General features: G+C 43.1%; 1 protein-coding gene across 1 annotated transcript; it reads left to right on the forward strand.

Moving 5' to 3' along the window:
* Positions 1–2482: 2482 nt before the first annotated feature.
* Positions 2483–26018, forward strand: cfap20dc (CFAP20 domain containing; the record flags this gene model as incomplete). Its single annotated transcript, XM_030778399.1, is given in 16 exon segments — positions 2483–2587; positions 3092–3185; positions 3472–3544; positions 4872–4986; positions 5402–5555; positions 6748–6875; positions 8231–8388; positions 8475–8605; positions 8936–9171; positions 9601–9691; positions 11809–12137; positions 16122–16475; positions 21987–22238; positions 24425–24486; positions 25559–25650; positions 25909–26018. Coding segments are annotated over 16 exon segments (2484 nt in total), but the record flags the coding sequence as incomplete, so codon positions are not given.

Consider the following 26018-nt stretch of genomic DNA (forward strand, 5'->3'; position numbering starts at 1 on the left):
ATACTCTAGGCAAATACAATCCTTTCGGCCACACTGGAAAACGGTTTTAAAGGCAACAGTGTTTTCGAAAATACAGAAGAGAAGGAACACTCCCCGAGGGCTGACTGTCAGGCATACAAATTTGTTCAAATCTGTAAGATCAAGACAAAAAAGCTGAAACATCATCTAAATTCACTAGGGGGTCCATAACATTACTGTAATTGGGTGAAACTCAAAGGTTTTTTTGACTAAATGTGTTTATGTGTTTCACTAATTGGAATGCTTTAACGATTTCACAACGGTTGAACAAAGAAAACATTAAAGGCTTGCCTTTCATCTAAATCTCATGCTGGCTTAAAAGTGATGAATTACTATAAAAAAAAAAAAAGACTAATTTTTTCGTAAATCAAGGGAATTGTTTGTTTCTTCAAAGAACTATCTGAGCCTAACTTAATGAAAGTTTTAAAAAGAACTTTCACCATGCAGTTTTTTCCTGACTTAGTATCCAAATTTTTCCTCATTCTTAAGATCTAACCATAATTTTCAGTTACCAACATCCTAGTTTGACTTTAAGCAGAATCTCTCTCTCCCTCCCTCTCTCTCTCTCTCTGTAACTGTCAGATGTGACAGAGCAAATAAAACACTCCCTTACTTATGTAAAAAAAACAAATGAAATGACAAATATTATTGACAAATATCATTATTTGTATAATTACATTTGTATAATTGTATAATATTTCAAAGTTGAATATTACAAATATTTAAAAATGAACCCACAATCTGAACAAGCTACCCAACTTTTTTTTTTCTGAAATGATGAAATACCACCTGTTTACACTACTTGTCTATTGTATCAAACAAAACTGAGCAATGGTGATTTATTTTTCATTTATTAAAAGAATCAACACTAATCCCACTTTTGATCGCGTCTTTTCTCTGAATAGTACCATCTAATGCATTTTATGTGCTATGGACATACAAGCACACAAAGGCTTTTCAGCCTTTCAGTCAATATGTGGATTATGGTCACAGAATCTCTGTCCATGTGGTAAAACCTAATTTCAGAAAAGCATCTGAGTTTCGTTTGGGCTAATCCATTTAATCTCACTGTTTTTTGGCTGGCTAATTTCGAGGAAATAGGCCGCAGAGCTGTGTAGCCCAACACTTGTTTGCCCTCTTATCAGACAAGAGCTATCCCTAGAAAAATGTTTAAAACTCTTGCGACTTTATTAAAGTCATGCGACAATATTCGTGCAGTGACTCAACAAAAATGATCATAAAACCAGTGTTTCACTGCAGATGCGGGAGAGAAAACAAGTCATATAAGCATAATTCGGGGTGTAGTGCATGGTAGCGTTTCTAAAATGGGTAATGTGGTGTTGTAGTAGCCTAATCAATCTAGTTTGACTCATTCGATTTAACATAAAGACTGTCAGCTGAATACCATACCACATCACAGTGCAGATTTTCTCAAGAGCTGAGGTTTATGATTTAGAAGTGTTTAGGCGTTGCTTCATCATTGGTGTTTAAGGCGAACGTGCTTTGACACGTCTTTGTTTCATCTACTCCGTTTCACTTGTAATCTGATTAATCTATTAAATTTATTAAAATGTGGTAGTGCAACAGTTTTTCCCACACATGGATTCTGCTCATACTGGTTGGTACTCAGCATACATAGCTCACGAGGTTTATGCGTCTTGTTACCATGGACACACAACACCAGTGCTGCAGGTAGCATAGCTTCTTTTGGTTTTCTTACCCTAGGTTTAAAAAATTGAAGCCTACTTACGCTATTTTTTTCTTTTTTAAACAATCATTTAAAGTAGATGCTTTCCTGCCTCCCTTTCAAAAGTCGTCAAATTGATAGGTGAGTTTTCCATCTGACAGATTTCACTAAGCTAGTTAGTAATGTAGCAATGTTAACACGCAGGCTAAATGTAATTACCTGATTCGGTTTAAGTTTTACGTTTCGATGTCTATTTTCAGGAACTTAACTTGAACTAGTCTGATATTCCTCTCTTAATGATAGTGTAATGTTTAAGAGTTGTCCATTTTCTACTTAACAAACGGTTCTTGTGCCTTAGATGACCTAATTTACAGAGAACTGGCTGCCTCGGTGTTGTGCACTTAACTGTCATTTGAAATTGACAAGCAGGTGTACTTCTACCGAAATCGGCGGAGAAGAATGTGCCGGTGTTCAGGTTCAATATGTTTGAACATGTACCCGTATATTGGTTAGATAGCGACTGAAGAGCCACTGTCCTTAACCTACGAAAGAACCTTGGAAATATGTTTAAATACGTGTACCAGGTAATTTGTCCTTTGTCCTTAGCTAATATACATTAACACTAGCCTACACGCACACACGTGTGTGTGTGTGTGTATATATATATATATATATATATATGTGTGTGTGTGTGTGTGTGTGTGTGTGTATATATATATATATATGTATGTATGTAAGTATGTATGTATTTGAAGTGATGGATAGAATTGAATTTCTTTTGAATTGTAACAGGGTGGGGTCACTGTTGAGATCTTCAGTGCACAGGGGAATGATCCCGTGGCAAAATGGAAGCTCACAGGCAGCAAGCCTCCTATAACTAAAGTAGGTATTCACAGTCAACCTAAAGGGTGTCACGTACTTCTGAGACCCATAACCAGCAGAATTTAGTTTCAGGACAGTAGTCTGGCAGTCAGAGAGAAATGAAACCTGGCCAGGAAAACTTAGTTAAGATCTCGGCTTTAAGATTATCCAGTCCTATTCCCTATGTGGCACGCCAGGAACATACAAGAACCCTTGAGGTGTACGGTTTCATTCACTTATAGATTCCCCATACACAAGGCAGTAACCAGATGAATTTATTCACCGCTTTTCTTCTTAGTTTTCATTGTTCACATCTGTTATGTGTATGCTTGAAACCAGTGGCCCCTCCATTTCCAATGCCCCTACAGAAAATACTCAGAGCACAAAGAAACAAAGCTGTTTGAAAATCTGCTCTAAGATGATTTCAAAGACATTTTTATTTTTCTGGGGGAAAAAAAAGGTTTCATTCTTAAAATGTGAAAACCTCCCTTTTTTTCTCTCTCACTCTCTCCCTCTCTCCGACAGGTTTTCGATAAGGAGGTCAAAGGATTTGTGTATAACCTCGAGGGCAACAGTCAAACGCACAAGATGCAGATTCCTAAAGACGGCAAACTGCCTTGTGGGTCATACCTCACCTGCATAAACAGCCTTTTGGATCCATCTCTAATTGCACGAGTCTCTCCATTCTGTGCAGCATGTCACAAAGAGAAAATATGGAATTAAATGCATTTCAAAATACATTGTAATGTGCTTTAGTTGTAACATGCTTTAAAGCAATAAGGATCGGGGGGGGGGGGGGGGGGGGTAGGGGGCGGGGGGTGAGTGTGCTGTCTAGAGGTGAATAGTTGGGTTTGTTTGTCTCCCTTCTCGTTTTTGGTGATATCTGATGTCTTTTGCTGCTCTAGTGGGGCTGAATCAGAGGATCTTGGTGCTACAGGTGAATGTTCCTCTGTCTAAAGACTTCTCCATGGAGCTTTTGTGAGTTTCGTAACCGGGTAAAGTTTTCCACAGTAGATCGTACACATTTTTAATCCAATACTATGTGCTCTTTTACGTATCATCGCATATTGTATCTTATGTCTTTTGAGCTCTGTCTCCGAAATAGATTTTTTTTTTTTTTTATTTCACTATCCGCTCCTCTGCCTATAGCTCAACGTGGAAGGATGGAAAGGCTTACAGCACAGGCAAACTGCCTGTAATTATCTCATGAAATCTGTGGCCTGTGTGAAATGTAACGCTGAATTACCATTCAAGGTCAAACTGTACTTTGCAGTTGTTAAAGTAGTCAGAGTTAAATTATCATTGAATAAGGCTGGCTATTTACTCCCTGAATCAGTCATTATCTTCTGTCGATGTGCACTTTGGCACGGTGCCAAGAGTTCTGGGGCAGGTCGTTAATGTCAAGGTCTGTTTGGGTAGGAGGCCTAGAAGTGTTGTATTTGATTTGAATGGACAGTTTTAATTAAGGCAGGGCCAGACAAGAGCGCATTATGTCTCCACACTGCATTCTAAACCATATTCTGCAGTTGATTTGCAACCCAGCCGATATAGCGTGTTTACCTAGAGATGCATGCAAATGAATGTAATTATATTTTTGTTGTGTTAATGAAAGCCCTTAGTTCATGTTGTCGAAAACTTCAGCAGATGCGCACATGTTGTGGATGGCCTTGTGAAAGTGTTGCGAAGTGTTGTGTGTGTGTGTGTGTGTGTGTGTGTGTGTGTGTGTGTGAGAGTGTGTGTGTGCGTGAGAGAGAGTTCATATATGTGTTGTGTTTGTGTGCTTTTGTGTGGGTGGGTGTGCTTTCTCATCTTAATGTAGCGACAACCTTTGTTATAGTTTGTGGAAGCAGATATGAACAAAAGTGAAACATATGGTTTCATTAAAGTTATGAATTATACAGTCTCTGCACAATGAGTGACAGGTGTATTTAGAAGAGAAAAAAAAAGGTCCCAATGTCATTTTCTCAACTATTGTTAGACGGGTAAGTGTGTATGTGTGTCTGTGTGTGTGTGTGTTTTTTTTCTTTTCTTTTCACAGCAGATGCTAAAGTGTTTTCTTAACTTGTGGGATTGAGTTTGCCCCTCGATGAGAAATGCTTTCTCCCTCGTGGGTATTAAAAGTGTTAAGATTCTGTCGAGGTGCTGTGAGAAAATTAGCATGTAAAGTGAATTCTCTCCCAGAGCAGCTCTCCATCTCCACTGTGATTGGGAAAACTCTCATTTGCTGTCACAGTGGAAAAAAAAATTCTTTCTTTCTTTCTCTCTCTCTCTCTCTCCTTTCCCTCTCTCTCTCTCTCTCTTTCAGAGTAACCGATGCAGGTCATCTGAAGAGGAGACTCTATTTGTCCACTGTCAATAAAGAACTCTTGGCCACACCTTTACATGCCAAGATACCTCTTACCACTCTCAAACGTAATGTTGTGAGTACAGGTTTAAATGCATTAGGGCTATCACTCCGTGCTGCGTGCGCTGTTTCATTTGTACCGTGGCTCTGATTCAGAAATGGGCTATGTTTCATTTGTGACAGCAACCAAAGGCCAAACATCCTTTGTGCTTTTAAATAGAATTTTTGAGTTTGACAGAACTGAAGAGCAAAAGTTTTTTTGTTTTAGCAAAATTAATTTGGTTGTCCTTCATCTTTGATTTAACACTCTGAAAAGGTATTTGTGTTGATGGAGCTGTTTCTGCAGAGCCATAGATAGTCTTTGAATTACAGGTTTTTGGCTCACAGGTTTTGTTTTTAAAAAGAAAATCCAGAATATTCTGTATTTTGTACAGGGACCAAAATCATAACTGTCTATGCGAGTCATGAAAGCAACTCTCCTGTCTTGGCAGTGGTGCAACCTCAGCGTTGACTTGGCTTCATTCAGCAGAGAGATGTTTGGGGGAGCGCAGTTCCACTCTCTAGATGGCATTACTGTGTCAGCGTGCTGCAGACTCCGACGTATCTTCACCATGCGGGCCCAACCCACCGACTCCACGGACGCAGGTTAGTGAGGCCTGGGTCCACCTTCTGTTTGTTTTTGTTCTGTTTTGGTTTTTTTTTGGTGAAAGCCAAAAATGTTTGGCTCAGAGTGCCCGAGTAAAAAAAAAAATTTGGTGTGTGATGAAGAAAAAAGGGTTGCTGGCACCAAATGACAACAAGCTGAATGTTTTGTTATTTTAATAGTGGTGGTTTAAAGATGAACAGGCTGAATTACAGTCGCACCCTGAATTGTGCATATGAGTTGCTCACATCCAAAGCCGTTGTTTCGTGTAAAATCGATTGGTGTGATGAAGTCATTAGTCCTGAAGGGCGGGGAAAACGATGAGTTTATCTAAGCTCCCGTAAGTTTGCGACACGGTACGAAACGCTACCGTCACGTGACAGACGTTAATGAAGCAGACGCCTCAGCTTTTACTGTCTCACTTGACTGATATAAACAAAAGATTTGATGAAATAAATAAAAAAATAAACAAATCGGCTGGTGGCTTTCTCAGGCCTGTCGTCAGTGTTTTGTACTTCCTCCTGTGACAGTAATCGACGTTAAAAGCTGTTTCCCGCTGCGTTTTATGAGGTCGTTAAACGTCTCCAAGGGAGAGAAGTCTCGGCAGAATCAAGAATGCAAAACAATCACGTCGACATTTTCAGTGAAGCGGAATCTGATTGGCTGAGAATTCTCCTGCTCTCTAAGCAATAGATGACTGACATCACCAAATCTTCTCTTGCCCGCCCCTCTCTTCTGATAATAGGTTATAGGTTCCTCCTCAGGTCTGACACCTCACATGTTTATTTGTGCGATTTGTGGAAAGAAAAGAAAATCTTCCAGAGGTTTATGAAGTTTTTACCCGAAAGAGTGGCTCTTGCTTTTGTGGCGTGAGTCCACAGGTTAGATCGAGTCTAAATGTGGAGTAACACAGTTATGTCATTGGGGTTTGGGCTGTACTGAGAGGGTTGGCGGTCAGACGGTTTTCTGTCTTTCCAGAAATGCTGGTAAAAGCGCAGGGCTCCTTATTTCCATATGCAGATTTATTATATTAGAGGGTGAGTCATTGTGCATATTCACAAAGTCACAAACTGACTGTGCATAGTCACAAACTGTCAACAGTTGTTCTTGATGACTCTATATCACAGTTCTGGACAGAGACTTTTGTAAAAATATGAGTTTGTGTGTGTGTGTGTGTGTGATTCTGCCCTTCAGGTCTTTATAGTTTAAGGAGCGAACCTCGAGAAGAAATTCCTAAGAACTTGCAGTTCCCAGCAGATGTTCATCATGTTACGCAGACCGTGAACATGGAGAGCGCGGCCAATCTGGACGCTAAGCGGAGAGCGCTAAGCTTAGACTGCGGTGAGTATGTTGGTATACATCCATCCATCAGCCTGTGTCATCTCTCCATTAGGAAAAAAAAAAAAAACCCCAACTCAGCTGCATCTTCAGACACATAAAAAAAGAAACAGATGACCAGCTACTGCATTTGTTTAGAAGTGGAAGCAAGTGTATTCCCAGGGGTTCATTTGAGGGCTGCCTGCTCTGAAGTCAGGGATGTCACCGTGCCAGAGAAAATAATGCCGACAGATACAACACCACCCAGAGTTCCAGGGCTGGGTTTCTTATTTCCATAACTTGTCGAGGGGAAGAGGTGGTGTCCTTTGACTGAACTTTCCTGCTGTCTCTCTCACGGCTTGTTGATGAATAAAAGTGTTTCCTGTGCCTCCGGGACTCTGATCCAGCACTTTTTACACGCCCCAGCAACTGTGTGCCTTTTCTCTGCGTCGCTCTGGTGGGATCTTTTTTTTAGCTTTGCGTGTTTATTTATATACAGACACGCACGCACACACATAGACACACACATACGCACGCACACACACACGCACACACACACACACACCAACCCCTACGCACACACAAACCAGAGGACACAGGTTAAAAATAGAGGCTTGTAATGTTGGTGGGAAAGTGATAATTCTGTTTTATTAAACAGAAGTTTATGGACTGTATTTATTTTTTTCTCTGTGTGTGTGTGTGTGTGTGTGTGTGTTCTGGTTCTTTTTTTAGGCCCTGAGTTGTAATTTCAGCATAGTCAAATGCTGTTGAATGAGTGGAATTCTGAATCAGCATTCATGCTCCATTTGAGACCCATTTCTAATAAATGTTCGCCAGCCACTGGTCGAAACATATTTTATCCTTATTCATAAACACTTTCAGGCGCGGTTATTTTGCACGGACAATAAACATTACATTATTTGGAGGAAAACTGCCAAATATCTACTGGTGCTACAGTAATCTAAAGAGCTTGTGCTGCGTTGCAATATCAGCTGCAACAAGTTAAACAAATATCATAACAGTTCAGTATTTCATTTATGCGTCACAAGCTTGTGTGTTTTTTTTAGTGTTGTTTTAACAATCACTTTCCATTATCAATTCATAATCAACATATTTCTATATATTAGCAATGCCTATGCATGTATAAAGCACAAAATGTGATTTCTATGGTTTCATTCTAATTTTTCTTATTCATTCATTTATTCATCTATTTATTTGATTGTTTGTTTATTTATTTACTTGTGTGTGTGTGTGTGTGTGTGTGTTTTACCTATGTGCTGTGTAAGACTGTAAAAATAACACTCAGAGATACTAATGTGAAACACTGAAGTGGAACTCCATTAGCATAGCACTGTCTCAGCATCTGTCTAACCAATCAGAGCTGACAGGCAGCGCCCGGACAACCAGTGCACGGACAGCCCAGGATCCTTCTCATATAGCCTTTGGGTCAAAGGTCGCCGGACACCCTCCACACACCGCACGCAAACCAAGTGTGTCGTCCCAGGCCCGAGAGGCGAAGTCAGAGAACCTTAGTAGTCCATCAGGTAGATATTTGACCCTTGACCCTTAATACCTCTTGATTACAAACAAAGCAAGTAATAAAGAAGTAAAACAAACCATCCTGCGACATTCACTAACTCAGGTCGATCAGGCAGCTTTCAGCCACGCCCACCATCCGACAGGTCATCAGCTGACAGGGCGGGCTCTAGGAGACCACGCCTCCACAGCAGCAGCAGTGAGTGAAGTCTATGTGTGACTGTTAAAATAAGGCTTATAAGTCACTGTCCACTCACAAAGGACATGTGTGAATCAGATTTGGGCTGTTTGTTAATTTAGTCTCTGTCTCTGTCTACACTCTTTATGTGTGATGTTTTTAACCATACTCACACCCAGGTATGGATGTTCTCAACCTTTGCATATCAGTCTATTCATATACTTATGTATGCAATCTTAGAGAACTTCTCTGTACTTCTCATGGATCAAAGCTTTCGGCATTACTAATAGAGCATGGATGTCTTGGTCTTTCGTGTCTCGTGTTGTATGTGTGTTTCTTGGTGGTCTAAAGGAACGCGAGGCAACGCTCCGCATCTCAGCAGACTGGAGGATGAGTGTCAGCATGGAGCAACTTTACAGGCCTCAGAACACCCTCACAGCTCCAGTTTACCTGTACATCCACAGAACTGCAGTTTCCCAGGACACCCAGAGAACTCCAGTTTACCTGTACAACCACAGAACTCCGGTTTAACAGGACACTCAGAGAACTCCAGTTTAACAGGACACCCAGACAACTCCAGTTTACCAGTACAACCACAGAGCTCCAGTTTAACAGGACATCCACAGAACTCCAGTTTAACAAGACAGCCACTGAATTCCAGTTTACCAGTACATCCACAGAACTCCAGTTTAACAAGACATCCACAGAATTGCAGTTTACCAGTACAACCACAGACCTCCAGGCGATCAGGACAGCCAACAGCAGACCAGGAGACTCACTGTAAGTTATTTTACAAACAGTGCACATCAAAACAACTGCCCACGTAAGAGAGTGAAGACATCAGGGGTTACTGCGCATTCCAAATTCAAGAAAAAGATCATTTAACTCAAGATAAAAGAATTTTCTTTAAATCAAAGGACACGGAGGGAAATACTGAACCGAGCATCACCAGGGGAGCGCTGTAAAGATCTGTTTCTCTCCTGCTTTTAAAATCTCCCCCTTTTCTCCACGTTCAGAGAGCGAATGTTGGGGATGTTGGAGCTTCTGCAACATTCACAGTGAGGGATTCCCTCAGCGCTGTATTGTATGAAGGGAAGTTCATTAACGGTAATGGGACATTATGAATACCACACAGGTCAAAGCTATAGCTCAGGGGCTCAAGCTGGTACACACACAGCGGGCAATTAGAGAAGACAATTACAATGTAACCGTGTTCAAACGTGTGTGGAATTTATATTGATCCTTTCAAGTGCCTTCCATTAACATAGCACTTGAAACCCCAGTGAGTGAGAGAGAGAGAGAGAGAGAGAGAGAGAGAGAAAGGTCTGTGTTAATGTGTTATGTATTTGTTACCAGAAAGACTGAGAGCAAGCTTGATGGCTAGACCCTGTTAATGTTGTTTCACGTTTTATAGGTGCTCTGTAATTGTCCTGTAATGAGTGATTTGAGAGGGGGGGAAAAAAGGGCTTTCTGTGAAGTCTGCTGATTGCCATCACTCTCACTCTCTCAAAGTAGGTGGGGGGGGGGTGGGCAGCAACAACATCAACAACAACAACAACAACAACAACGGTCTTGTTTTTCCACGAAGTGTTTTCCTTCAAAAACGTGACGGGGAGTAGATTCCACACTCTAGCTTCTACAGAACTGTAGTACATCTAGCTTGAAAAGACAAAAAGCGACTCAAACAGATTCGCTCTTGCAGCGTGTCTCTAACGCAGTGGTGGTGTGTATCTCTGGTGGTGGTCTCTGGTGTTTTTTTTTTGTGCTCTGTACTCGGTGGATGATTCACTTCTTTAATGTGAGGACACACAGAGCCCACAGGCGAACGTATATATATGTGTGTGTGTGTGTTTGAATGATGAGTTCACCACTGCGGTGCTTCTGCTCTGCTAATGATGCTGTTTGTGTGTGTCAGTGGGTGAGCACACCACCCACCCCCCTATCAAGCCAAAGCTTTCTTTCTTTCTCTTTTTCTCTCTTTCTTTCTTTCTTTCTTTCTTTCATTCTTTCTGCTACATTCACTCCCTGTCTCTCCCTCTCTCTCTTTCTCTCTTTCTATCCGTATAAAGAAATAAATTAATTTTGTTTTCAACGCTTCACTTCCATTTATGCATATTTCAAAGAGTCATTAAAGCATAATGTAGCAATTACCAAATCTAGCTAAAGAAAAAAAAAAGATGAAGACGAAGAAGTAAAAAAAAAAAAAAAGATAGTTCTGTCTTACTGATTCATCCAGAGCTTTTGGCAACCATCACCGAATTCTTCTTTCTCAGTCTGCTGTGCTCTGATTATGGCCCTATTTGCATACACTCATTAAAATGAACGCAGGAGAAGGAGCGCAAGCTTTCTCATGAAAAATGAAGAATGATACATTATGTTTAGTAATTAGATCTTCGTTACTGATTTTTTCTGTGGCGCCGTAAACTCAACGGAAGCCTCTGGAAGGAAAAGACAGCGTTCGTTTATCAACGCTTCCACTGCTTTTGACGCATATTAGCAAGAGGGGCATGCTTCCCCGTGAACTATTGTTCTATGCTCTTCTGAATAATTTTGATCAAATATTTGAGTCGCTGGTGAAAATGGATTAGGATTCAGTCAGCACCATCACTGACGGCAGTGGAACGAATGGACGCATTTTTTTGCATCCAGATACTTAAGGCAATGCCGGTACTGTCTGCCACTGAAAAATCAGTCTTCCTCACACTGCTTGTTCCCGTTGTCAAGATCTACCTCTTACAATTTAAACACACACATACACCTCTGATAATGCATGTTTATGTCTGTAGAAATGAAGATTTAATGTGTCTGTAGAAATGAAGTTTATAGATATTTTATAAAAAGCTTTTGTATGTTCAAAAAAATGAGGATTTTATACATTTTTATATGTTTATAGAAATTCTGGACCACTGACATAACTGTGTGACTGCACACTCAACAATGGTCAGTCCACATGGCCGAGGAATATTCTAGTATTCCTAACCCCTTTTTCACCTGTCTCCCACCTTGAGAGCAGTTTCACAGTTAGAATTTAAAATAGTTTTAGAAGTTTTCCTAAAAGATTTTGTCATGTCAGACCTGAACTAACCGGACGACACCTCAGCGTTTGCTGGCGGAGTGATCTGGAACAGAGCGTAATTCAGTAGGCTGCATTAAATGGATTGTAAATTGTCTTGGTGAAGCCCCCCTCAGCAGTTTATAAGACTAAAGTGTCAACCATCCCACAGGTAACCAGTCTTGCTCTGTAGAGGTGCTTGGGGTGGGTGAGTCTGGGCAGACTCCAGATTCTTCAGATGGTCGCCTGCTCTCGGCGGAGACTGACTCCGGTCGGGACGGCGACGGGGACGACAACGGGGACAGCGAGGGGGACCACCAGGGGGACGAGGACGAGGTGTTCATGTTCTCCTCGCGACCGCACTCCGCCAGACGAGGGCAGTATCACAGTGACCTCCTGCAGGACCTGACCTTTGACGTGAACGGCGGAGAGCGGGATGGAGAGGGAGAGCGAAAGGATGCAAGACCAGAGGACGACTTTGTCGGCAGCGAGAGTGAGGAGGTGTGACATGGTTGGAGCACGACACACGCGCACCAATGCTCGCATGCATGCAAGTACATTTACGTGCACTCACACACACATACACACCACACAAAGTGCAATATGGGTTTCTCTTTGTAGTTTCAGTTGATTCATATTCCTGTACCCACACAGACAGACACAAACACAGACTTTTATCAGGAGACAGAGTGTTTGCTTTTAGTCCAGCTCAGACACATTCTCATTCCTCACCAGTTTTTCTCAATATCTCATGTCCGATGAAGGAGACAGGGTTAAAAAAAAAAGAGACCGGCACAAAATACAAAATATCTCACATCCAACGAAGGAGACAGGGTTGAAAGAGACCGGCGCAAACTACAAAATCTTTAAAAGAAGTTTAAAAAAAACACACACACACACACAAAATTCAGTGGACACTGAGCACCTTTTTCTCAAATCAGTTCACACAGTTCTCTACGGGAGTCTGTTCTTTTTTCTTTTTTTTTTTTTTTTTTGGAACCAGACAGCAAGTTACATCAGTCACGATAAAATCCAGTAAAGCAAAATGAAATGAAATGAAAATGAGAGACGTGTTGTGCACATTGGATGACAGTTTTATACGCGCAGAGTCTTTGATATGTCTGTGTGAACCGTCTTTGTCTCGATGAGTCTGTAATCACACACAGACAGTACACACTCACTGGAGAGATGACCAGGCCCGGTACATAGAGTTCATATTGGATTTTTTTACAATCCACAGTTTCATTAAGGGAATATTCACAGGGCATAGATGACAGCATCTTTTTACAGTCATAAAAATGCTGTCGACCAAAATGCTGTCTACCAATATTTGTTTGTTTTTTGGTTGTGTGGTTCTTTCATATTCAGTGTATTTGGCATTAGTTATTTCATAGAGCGGGAGTTCATGAGGCATAACACACTCCCCTAATTTGAAATTTCAACTTCGACTGATGTTTTTTTATCTGATATTCTCATCTAGAGAAGAACTCTTGGCTTGTGTGTGAGAGGAGACATGCGGACAGGGGCAAACATTGCGTTTAAGCGCCTTTCATTGGGCCACATCAGCACCACACCCGTCACACTAGCCATGCTTTGGTTTCTCGGCCCTTTCAGGGCCTCACACCGTCATATTTGTTTTGCATATGTATTGATGACTGTACTCACGGTTTGATGCAGTCATTACAAACTGAGCAATGAATGCTGTATTTAGTATTAATGGGCTCATTATTTGCTTGATGTTGAAACAAACTCTTTGTTGGGTGAAAAATGCCACTGTTCTGAAAGAGACCCTTTTTTTAGAGAGGCCTGTGTTGTCAATACTGAGAGAAAACAAAAAAAGCACGTGACGTGAGGACAAACGCTACGGTTTTGATGAAATTCTGTGGTTTTCCGACGCTCCGTGAAACCGACCTTTTCCCTGTCAGAAATGCAGTCATAGCTGCTCTGTCGCGAAAAAAAAAAAACCACCCGACATCCTCAAACAGCTGTGAAAACGATGCGATTCGGCTGAGAATCACAGATGAAGTGAGGAAGGGTAAAAGAAGCAGGCTGAGTTCTCAGGATGTTTTGTTTGGCCAAGGACTGCCACGCAGGAGAGGAGTAAACACGGGCTGTGTAAGCAGATAAAGGGTGTTTTTCTCGAGAACTTCAGAGAAGGTTCCTGCCGTCATTAACAGCTGATGCTTGTTTGTTGATCCAGTCACCACAGGACTAGAGTATTGATCAATTTATTCATTCGTTCTTTCATTCATTCATTCATTCATTCAATTAATTTATTCATCATTTCAATTAATACAATCTACTTTGTTCTGATATCTGTGGCTCTTTGGCGGTGGTACAGAAATAGTACATTATTAAACAAATAATGATGAATTTGTCAAGCTGCTGTGAAATAAAATTTCGAAAACGATGATCAAAAGCTGCAGAACTGTTGAGGGAAAAAGGGAGAACTCAGCTGGTTTTAAGCATGAATGTGTTCCCCAAGTAAAGGACACAAAATTCATTTAGTCACACAACAGGGAATGGCCATTGAGAGGCGGGGTGGTTAGAGTGAGCAGAGAGAGAGAGAGAGAGAGAGAGAGAGAGATGGGGGGGCTGGCTTTTTGACCAGTGTTAATTGGTAGGGGGGGGGGCTGGCTGTTTGACCAGTGTTAATTGGTAGAGCCGTCAAGGTGTTTGCTCAGATTTCCCACTGAATGCAATATTTTCTCTCATTGAAAGCAGCGTTTTCTCTGGTTTTTTTTCCACTCAATATTTCACAAGGACACATGCCTGATTCACCTCATCGGTTAATGATATAAATTTTCTACTTAGATGTTAAGGACTTAAGTTTTATTCTGGAAGAAATCATCGTTTAAGATATCCTTCTTTTTTTTTTTTACCCTTTTTCAGACACACACACACGCACACATGCACCCACACACACACACGCACGCACGCATGCACGCACACACGCACACACATACACACACAAATCGTTTCAGATCTGTTCCCTTAGACATCTTCCCTTTAACTTTAGTATGCTCAAAGACATAACGTGACCCTCACAGTCGGTGTCCATTCTCAGTGAAATCAGTCACCTCTGAGAACCACATACGTTACGTCTCACTTAATTAGTGTTTTCTGATTGATGTCACTGACAGCCTGATTGATGTCTTACTTCCTATGCCTCAAGTGGCCTTTTTAACGAGTCCTCTTTTCTCACAGGTCTTCAAATCATTTAAACATGTGCCAGAGGCCGTCTTTTTTTTTTCTCCTTTTCTTTCCTCTTTTTCTTTTAACTGATCAGGGATGAGAGATACACGTATGCCTGAGAGAGAGAGAGAGAGAGAGAGAGAGACTGTAGAATATTTCCTGTACAATATAACTTTAGACCTGATTTGTGTTATGGCTCTTAGAGACAGAGTCAAACGCTATATCAGTAACATACTCTGTTGCTGCTGCTATTAGATCACTTTTATAGAGAGCTCGGGTAATTACATTTACTCAGTGGTATCCATCAATGCTTTTTTTTTTTTTTCCTTTTCTTTTTTTTTTTTTTTCACCGAGACTAATTTCATTGGAAGTAGTTTAAGCACAGGAGAATGAATGGGCAACAGCGAGTTTTTATGCTCGGTGTATCTTTCCCCCGGGAGATTTCACCTTCAACACAAGATGTTACAAAGATATAAGTCAAAATAAAGTTAGTGTGAGACAGCCTTCCAGCGCTGAAAAGCTCGTGTCTGTTACATCCATCCGCTCCATAACGTCAGGATTAATAAATTCTGTTAGGGCCTTAGCCGAGTCAAAATGAAAGGGAGAACATTACAGAGGGAGACGGAGGAGGAGAAGAGAGAAGAGGGGTGGAGTATGACTTGCCCCCTTTTGGACAGGTTGTCATCATTAGTGTGAAACAGCGAGGGCTGTTTCAGGGTATTAGTCCAGATCAAAGGCGGCTTGTTTTAAAGCCATCAGCCCCGGCAAGAGAACAAGGAGAAATGTGGTGCTTTCGGGGCAGCGTATTGTTACTGTTAATCACAGGTAATTCTGACGTAACCCCGTCTGCATCAGGCACACTGCTGGCACTCTAATTAGCGGATTTCAGCTGTGACAGGATCAGCTCTTGTGTCGGTTTCATGGGGTTGCATCATCATCCTTTGAGATTTTTTTTGGTTCATCTTCTTTTAAAGTCTGTCGACAGTAGGTTATATTTCAGATAGAAAAAAAAAAAAAAGTCTTTGGATGTATGTAAATAAATCATGTGAAAACTGTTTATCTTTTTGACTCAACACGAGGGAAGATCCCCGAGCGGAAAGCTCATGTTTTTTGTTTTTTCGCTCATAGCGTGTATTTCCATCTGTGGGATATGACAGAGAGAAGCTTTCTGCATATTAGCGGTAATCGTAAGCGTCGGAAAACCAGCGTGTGAACGTGTTGCTTCAGAGCTATGGTCTAAAGCCTGTGTGCAGGTTTCTGAATCGAAGCCTCTCTCTCTCTTCCTAAAAGGACGAGGCCTACTCCCAGTTTCTCCTCCAAAGATGTGCTGTGCATTCAACTCCTGTCCTCCGATCCACACCTGTCGGAGGTTTACCACCTCCCCCAGCTTCTCCCACTGCTCAGTCCCAAAGCAGGGACTCCTCAGCTGGGCAGGCCGCACCACAAAGCAGCTCCATAAACTCCAAGAGAGCTGAACCGGCGTGTCTGGTACCACCCCGATGCCTGTCTCCCGGTGGACCCAGGACTAGGAACAGATTGGACCAGTGTGGGGCAGTGAGAAGCCAGCCAGATGGCGATACTGGAAGGCAAGTCAGTAGGTCTTCGCTTCGAGAGATACACCCAGGAGATCTACCGCTCCACAAGGTGAATATGCTGCTAGACTGCTGTGTGTTATGCTTTACACGCGGTATTTAAATGTAGTAGCAACTAAGTGTGTGTGTGTGTGTGTGTATATATATATATATATATGTGTGTGTGTGTGTGTGTGTGTCAGTGTTATTATAGTTAACGAAAACTAAGACTAAAACTGAAACTAGCAGTAAAAAAATGATTTCGTTAACTGAAATAAAAAGAAAAACAACAGTTTTCAGAAACGCGAAAACTAAATAAAAACTACAATGAGCAATGCAACACAAACTAAAACGAAACGGAATTACAGGTAAAATCAGCTTCATTTTTGTTTTCCCCACAGATGATTTGCACTGTGGTCACTGTGCGTACCTTAAAATTTATTCCTACAGTTGCCCCTGCAACCAATCACAGCAGAGCATCCCTCCCCCTGAGCCAATCTAGCATCAACCTTGCGCGAACAAGATTTTCTGAAAATGGCTAAAACTGCAGGCAGAAAGCAGCACAGTCCTATACGGGAATACTTTTACTACAACCCCGTAGGAGACAAAAGTAAATGTGTCATGTTGAAAAGCGATGGTAGCATTTGTGGAATACTGTATTGGAAATCAGAGCCAATCCGGGTGGGGTGGGGGGGGGGATTCAGCTTTATTGTCATTGTGCCGAGTACAGGTACAAAGCCAATGAAATGCAGTAGCATCTAACCAGAAGTGCCAAGCGTAGTATTATTTACAGATAAGTGCAGATAGTGAGTACTGCAGTAAGTGATGCTATATCTTACAGTATATACAGCATTGTAGACAGTGGTGAGCAATATATACAGATATGTACATGTATATATATTAATTATGTTATACACAGACGTGAAGCTGACAGAGTAGAAGAGGAGTGTATATGTATTGGTTGAATATACATAATAGATAAAATATATACAGTATGTTTATGTACAGTTTAAATAGGGTACTCTGAACAGTATGAGAGGGAAGCCAGTGCAAAGGAGCAGAAAACAGTGCATATAGTGCAGAACAGTGCATATTGTGCAGAACAGTGCATATAAGTACAGATAGTGCAGTGGAGTGCAAATAAAGCTAGCGCTGTGGTGTGGAGTTCAGCAGGGTCACAGCCTCATGAAAGAAGCTCTTCCTGAGCCTGCTGGTGCGGGAGCGGAGGCTCTTGTAACGCCTGCCAGCTGGGAGGAGGGTAGAAGAGTCCGTGGTTAGGGTGGGGTGCATCCTTGATGATGCTTTTCGCCCGGCCCAGGCAGCATTTAGTGTAAATGTTCTCAGTGGTGGGCAGCTGGGTGCCGGTGATCCGTTGGGCAGTTTTCACTACCCGCTGGAGTGCTTTACGGTCTGCTGCGGAGCAATTGCCATACCACACTGAGATGCAGTTGGTGAGTATGCTCTCAATGGTACAGCGGTAAAAGCCCACCAGTATCTTGGAACACAGACGAGCTTTCTTAAGGCTCCGCAGGAAGTAAAGCCGCTGTTGCGCCTTTTTGATGTGGATGGAGGAGTTCAGGGACCAGGTGAGATTGTCAGAGATGTGGACGCCAAGGAGTTTGAAGCTAGGTACACGCTCCACTACAGCTCCACTGATGTAGATGGGGGCGTGTGCTTTGCTCCTAGCGCGCCTGAAGTCCACAATGATTTCCTTGGTCTTCTGAGTGCTAAGGGCCAGGTTGTTGTCGGCGCATGCAGCTAGGTGCTCGACCTCGTCCCTGTAGACCATCTCATCGTCCTCTCTGATCAGGCCTACCACTGCGGTGTCGTCTGCGAACTTGATTATGGTGTTGGTACCATGCACAGGGACGCAGTCGTAACTGAAGAGGGAGTACAGGAGAGGGCTCAGCACACAGCCTTGTGGCACGCCGGTGCTCAGAGTGAGAGTGGAAGAGGAGAGGTAATCTAACTTAACAGACTGGGGTCTGTTAGTCAGAAAGTCCAGAGTCTAGTTGCGCAGGTATGTGCTAATACCAAACTGGCTAAGCTTGGAGATCAGCTTGGAGGGGATCGCAGTGTTGAATGCTGAGCTGAAGTCAATGAACAGCATTCTGACGTAAGAGTTGGGACTGTCTAGGTGGGTCAGGGCAGAATGGAGTGCCATGGAGACGGCGTCCTCTGCTGACCTGTTGGTGCAGTAGGCAAACTGGTGGGGATCCAAGGTAGAGGGCAGGCAGGATTTGAGATGCGTTAGGACCAGTCTCTCAAAGCACTTTGCAACAATGATGGGGGTGAGTGCAACTGGGCGGAAGTCATTCAAGGCTGTAGCAGTGGAGTGCTTTGGCACCGGCACGATGGTGGCAGTCTTGAAGCTTGTGGGGACAACTTCCTTGGCCAGGGACAGATTGAAGATGTCCGTGAAGACCCCAGCCAGCTGCCCTGCACAGACTCTGAGCTCACGGCCAGGTATTCCATCTGGACCAGCTGCTTTCCGTGCATTCACCCTGCTCAGGGTGGCGCAGACATCAGAGCTGGAAAGTGAGAGAGGCAGTTCACCAGGGGGGAGATCCGCTTTGAGGGTGACCTCCTTGTTTTCCCAGTCAAGGCGAGCGTAGAAGTGGTTGAGCTCATCAGGGAGGGAGGCTGAGCTGGATGGGGGCACAGTACTGGGTGGTTTGTAGTCCGTGATGGTCTGTATGCCCTGCCACATGTGCCGGGAGTCTGAGGAGTTGAAGTGCTCCTCGATCCTCTGTTTGTATTTGTATTTTGCTTGGGAGATTCCCCTCCTCAGGTTGGCCCTGGTTGAGCTGTAAGCCTCCCGGTCACCAGAACTGAAGGCTGCATCTCTGGCTTTGAGCAGGAGACGAACCTCTCTGTTCATCCAGGGTTTCTGATTGGGGAAAGCTTTTTTTTGTTTTGGTGTTGTCACTCTGTCCACACTCTTATTGATGTAATCCAAGACAGAGTTCGTATATGTGTCAGTGTTGGTCTGAGAGTTTGTGGTGGCATGGGCAGCGAACACACTCCAGTCTGTGCGCTGGAATTGGTTCTGAAGATCAAAGTCAGCACCCTCAGACCAGATCTTGATGGTCCTCATTGTGGGTTTCACACGTTTGATGACCGGGCTGTACTTGGGAAGCAGGAACAATGAAAGATGCTCAGACTGTCCCAGGTGGGGGAGATTTTGAGTATAAGGTCGTAATATAACGAGAATAAATTCGTAATTTTATGAGACAAAGTCATAATTTTAGGCTACATGTTAGCTTAGAGGGGAAGTATCAGAAGAGCAGCCTGCTGCCTCCGGTAGTATTTCCCGATAGGGTAGCAAAGATCGACAGATATACACTATCGATTTATGCTACAGTAGGACATTTCAATAAAGTAGGAAGAATCGTCAGAACACCGGTGAAGCAAGCGAAACTGAGATGGCGAATCCCCAACTTTATGCAAATAAGAACCGTGCAAGAACCAATCAGTACAGCATGTGACGAAAGCACTGACTTTAAAGACACTGTCCAGCTACTTATATTCACTTGAGGGATCAACGTCAATTAATAAGATGGAGGGTAACATAAAAGTTGATACTGCATTTAAGTGGATTGTTTTATGAGAGTAAATCTTTTCATTGTAACCTCAGAGTACACCAGATTGACATAAAGCCGAAAAAAATATCAGGCCTTCGAGTAGGCTGGCAAACAGGCTATTGTGAAGTAAACTGTCATGTATATCAAATTCATATCATTTAACATAACAGCACTATGCGTTTCATGTTTCATCTCAATCATCCAATGTGTGGCCCTCGGCTTACTTTGTGAAAATAAATTTGGCCCTCTGGAAAAAAATGTTGCCCATCCCTGGTTCATGGTGTACACGAATAAAAATTTTATGATTGTTTATTAAAGGTTCCATATTATGCAAAGCCATTTAATGGCTTTGCACAATATGGGACCTTTAATAAACAAGGGTTTTGTAAATCATATTTGATGTCATAGATTCTTTCATCCTTTTTCAGCTTCTATAAATCAAAGCCTTCCTCATAATATCTGAAAAACTAAAACTAACACCAAAACTGACTAAAAACTAAAGTAAAACTAGTCAATTCCTCAAAATAAAAATAAAACTACTTATGCATTCGTAAAAGTAACTAAACTAAACTGGGAGGCCAAATGAAAATAAAAACTAATGAAAATTACTATAATCACCCTGGTGTGTGTGTGTGTGTGTGTGTGTGTGTGAGTGAGTGAGTGAGTGAGTGTTTTTGAAGTGGATTTACATAAGCATGCACTCTAAATGAATTGGCATATTTAAGCTGAGGACTGGCTGTATTTGAAACATGACTATCATGACTGCTCAGTTAAAGCTCTGCTTTTACTGTTTGCCTCTCATCAGTCAGCGCTTTCTCTTTTTTTTTTTTTTTTTTAATGTTTATGAGTTTCTTTAGACAAAAAAAAAAAACCCAGAGAGCTGCTCCTCTTGACCTCATGTCTCTGCTATTTTTCAAATCACATCCCTGTTTGCTCTGGTCTAGCTTTGATAGCTTATGAAAGAATCCTCCTGAGAGATGACTGACCTCTTGCATTGTCTGTGTTAGGTGTGCTAGCTAATGCCTGTTCGCTCCTTGCCATATTTCATTGAACTGAAGGAGAATGGCTTCCATAAACGAGTCAGAGACGGTGTGAAAGTGCACACAATGTCGTAGTTTTTTTTATTATTATTTTATTTTTATTTTGTTTAAATCGGTATATGCGTGGTATTCGACATCTCCACTCCGCTGATACATTTTTCTCTGAAGCACTGAGCGAATGCTTTAGATTCTGTGCTCACAGCAGCCTGTAGCCACGGCTTTGCTTGAGAGTACATTTCAGAAAGAAGGACCAGTAATTACCCCTGATTGATGTCTTTGCACTTATGTAGTGCCAATTAGGAACCACTCTGCGTGCAGTCAGTCAGAGACAGGAGACTCCTACACAGATGAATCAAACACGTGTGTATGTGGCACCTACAGTTGTACTGAACAGATTTAGGGTGTGTGGGTAAATTGAAGTGGGCTCTACATTTCAGGCTTCGTTTTGTAAAGGCCTGTGTTCTCTATGGTGCGTCGTTCTGGCCTCTGTCAAGAAGTGTATTAAGATGAAGGGGGGGGAAGAAAAAAGTTTTATGACCAAAGAAAAGCACTTCGCTCATTAATCAACAGCAGCTGGCAAATGACTGAGTCACTTCAAACAAGTCCTCAGCGGCATTTGCCTATTAGTCAGTAACTTCACATTAAATTGCCATCACCCATGGAAATGACCCCTAGAAAAAAAAAAAAACCCAAGATGTTTTCCTGTTTCTAGATTCTTTTTTTGGTTTGTGTCCGTGGAGGTCTGATCTGCCTCTCTGAGCCCCAGTACAGAGCCCTGAAGTATCTTCTCTCAACACAGCTACACTGATGCGCTGATTAATAATGTCATTGATAATCCACATTGAGAAAAGGGGTAGGGGGGCGGGGATTAGTCACATTGTTTTTTATTTGAATGGAAGGAAGTTGAAATTTCTTTGTTGGGAGTGCATTGAGACCAGAGCGCGCTGTCTGGCCGTGCAGGTGAGCGGCCAGGAAAGGTCCGAGCCCGTGGGGTCGATCAGCAGAGATTCCCAGGACGGAGAGGAGAATGAAGAGGAGGCGGAGGAGGATGAGGAAGAGCGGCGCATGCTGGCCAGTCTGTGTAAAGAGCAGGAGGAAGAGGAGGGAGGCGTCGGAGACTCAGAGCTCAGTGCCTCTCAACTCCACCAGTGCAACATCAGTCTGAGCTTGAGCAGTGATGACACCTCCACCTGGACACAGTGTATGCCTGTGGTGAGCTACACCTGAACTACACACACATATACCTTTACGCCTATACTATACACACCTCCACCTAGACCACACACATTGCTACACCTATACTATACACACCTCCACCTGGACTACACATACCACTACACCTATACTATACACACCCCCACCTAGACCACACACACTGCTACACCTATACTACACCCCTGCATCAAACATACCACTACACCTATACTATACACACCTCCACCTGGATCACACGCATCTTCACCTGAACCACACACTGCTGCACCTATATTATACACACCCTCACCTAGACCACACATACCGCTATACCTATACTATACACACCCCCACCTAGACCACACACACTGCTACACCTATACTATACACACCCCCACCTAGACCACACACACTGCTACACCTATACTATACTCCTGGATCAAACATACCACTACACCTATACTATACACACCCCCACCTAGACCACACACACTGCTACACCTATACTATACACACCCCCACCTAGACCACACACACTGCTACACCTATACTATACACCTGGATCAGACATACCACTACACCTATACTATACACACCCCCACCTAGACCACACACACTGCTACACCTATACTATACACACCCCCACCTAGACCACACACACTGCTACACCTATACTATACACACCCCCACCTAGACCACACACACTGCTACACCTATACTATACACCTGGATCAGACATACCACTATACCTATACTATACACACCTCCACCCGGACCATGCACTCTACTACACCTATACTATACACACCTCCACCCGGACCACGCACTCTACTACAACTATACTATACACACCTCCACCCGGACCACACACTCTGCTACACCTATACTATACACACCTCCACCCGGACCACACACTCTGCTACACCTATACTATACACACCCCCACCTAGACCACACACACTGCTACACCTATACTATACACACCCCCACCTAGACCACACACACTGCTACACCTATACTATACACCTGGATCAGACATACCACTATACCTATACTATACACACCTCCACCCGGACCATGCACTCTACTACACCTATACTATACACACCTCCACCCGGACCATGCACTCTACTACACCTATACTATACACACCTCCACCTGGACCACACACTCTACTACACCTATACTATACACACCTCCACCCGGACCACACACTCTGCTACACCTATACTATACACACCCCTACCTGGACCACACACTCTGCTACACCTATACTATACACACCTCCACCCGGACCACGCACTCTACTACACCTATACTATACACACCTCCACCCGGACCACACACTCTGCTACACCTATACTATACACACCTCCACCCGGACCACACACTCTGCTACACCTATACTATACACACCTCCACCTGGACCACACACTCTGCTACACCTATACTATACACACCTCCACCTGGACCACACACCCCTACCTGGACCACACACTCTGCTACACCTATACTATACACATCTCCACCTGGACCACACACTCTGCTACACCTATACTATACACACCTCCACCTGGACCACACACACTGTGACACCTGGATCACACATACCACTACACCTACACTATTCACACCCGCACGTGGATCACACGCACCTTCACACCTATGCTATACACACGTCCACCTGGACAACACACACCTCAATGCCTGTATTATCCATTCCTCCACCTGGACACTCTCTGTATGTGCAGTGTAAAACCTGTGTACATTTAGCGTGCATTCTGATCACTGTCTGCATAATGCAAACACTGAATCTGTTCCAGCTCAGAGTCAGTCCACACATACAATAATCCCACAGTGAATACTGAGAAAGTGTCTATGCTGCCACCCGCTGGCAAGGAGAGATTATGGACATAACACAGCAATGGAGAAAAGTAAAGGGCATCTTGGCACAGTTTTTAGGGTTCTGAAAATGGTTAGATGTCTAGTGGATCCCAGTAACAGTCTCTTTGTGTCTGTAATCTCCAGTCTGTTTCCAGTCTGTTTTATTGGGAGAGTTATATCAGTAATTTTAATATTTGTGTATGGGTATCTATTCGAGATGAACACACAGACTTGGCCAACACAAGACGCACCACGTGTCGCAGAGGTCTTGTGGTCAACGGGATTAATTAATCTCTGCTCTGTTAATCTGTCTTGGATAGCCAGTGGACCAGGGCCAACACTACCAAAAAGAGATGAACCCTCTCCTTCATTCTAATCCCAGGTATGGTTACCAGATAAAAGGTAAAGTTTTGTTGTAGTACCCCAGCATGTGCAGGGAATATTAAACTCAAATTTGCATTTGTTCTCTATATAGTTCATGTATTGTCTTATTCAACATGCAAGGAATACAATAAAGAGTTCCTAATTGCTGACATCCACACGTAAACAGCCAGAAGGACTGTACTATGGTAATAAGCATGGTGTCAGAGAGAGAGAAGGTGCAGTTTAGCTTTTGGAGCAGCGGTGTGTTGCTTGGCTGTCATCACTATAGCAGGACTCAGTGGGAGATCAGCTTCCTCTGTGCTCTAAGCCCAGTGCTCCTGTCACCAGTCAGTGCATGGGAACTTTCTGTGTGTGTGTGTGTGTGTGTGTGTGTGTGTATTACCCACGGAAATAAAACAATTATGTTTGTAAAACATTTCTATAAAACGTTGTCAGTCCCCTTCAGGCCTAACTAGTGTGCAGTTTTAATTAAATAAATGTGAAATGGCCAGTGTCAGTTTAAAAGTGCTCTCTAGCTGTTATAACTGAACATCTTTTCAGCTTTTCAGTCTTGCTGCTCTTCTTCAGAACACAGCCTACAATAGGTCATATTTGAGAACAGTGTCTTTTGAAGGAAGGGACAAGAATGAACCAGCTTTCGAAAAAGCACACAACCAGCAGACACCAAACAGAACATACCTGCCAAGGTGTCAGAAATGTCGCGAACAGCAAGCCCTGTGTTATGTACTCATCTCCCCTGAGTGCAAGGCCTGCTCTTTCTGCTGTGTGTGTTTGTTTTTTTTTTTTGCTTTTTGTTTTTTACCGTCTAACCCACACACGTCGTGGTGTAAGGTTGTTTTTATCTGACACTGGTGTTGTAGAGCCAGAGGGCTGGAGGGACAAGAGAGCTACTGCTACTGACTTCAAAAGGAGTGAGAAAACTCCACTACTGAGGCAGGAGGGGAGAGAGAGAGAGAGAGAGAGAGAGAGAGAGAGAGAGAGAGAGCAGACTAAAGGAGAGAAATAAGGATGGAAGTGCAGTGTTGGTAGTACAGTGCTGATGCGGATGCTTCTGGGTGGTTTGTTTGCAGAGAGTGGATGGATGTCCTGAGCCCTCCCATCGTTCAGCCCTCTCAGCAAAGGTCAAAGGGCAAAGGAGACTGCAGCAGTGCCGCAGCCGCAGGTATTGCTTTAGTTCTATCGCATTTCATTTCAACTCTCACCTCGCACACACACACACACAGACACACAGACACACAGACTCAGTTCCGTCTCCTAATATCATCATGTGAAATCATCCGAGACATTATAAGTATATGAATCCATGTGAGACCCATGGCGCAGGGTGGCCATTCCTGATAAGGGACCAGGGAAAATGGAGAGAAGTGTTGGGGTGTGCTGACGTGTCGTCTCTGGTTTCTGCTCTGCACAGGCCCAGAAGGACCAGAGAACAAAGAGAATGAGGAAGAGGAGTTTCTCAGCCTTCTCTACGACCCCTGTCTTAAGTGCTACTTTGATCCAAAATCTGGAAAGTACTATGAGTTAGCCTGA

This window comes from Chanos chanos, chromosome 6, assembly GCF_902362185.1.
Source record: "Chanos chanos chromosome 6, fChaCha1.1, whole genome shotgun sequence".
Taxonomy (NCBI): domain Eukaryota; kingdom Metazoa; phylum Chordata; class Actinopteri; order Gonorynchiformes; family Chanidae; genus Chanos; species Chanos chanos.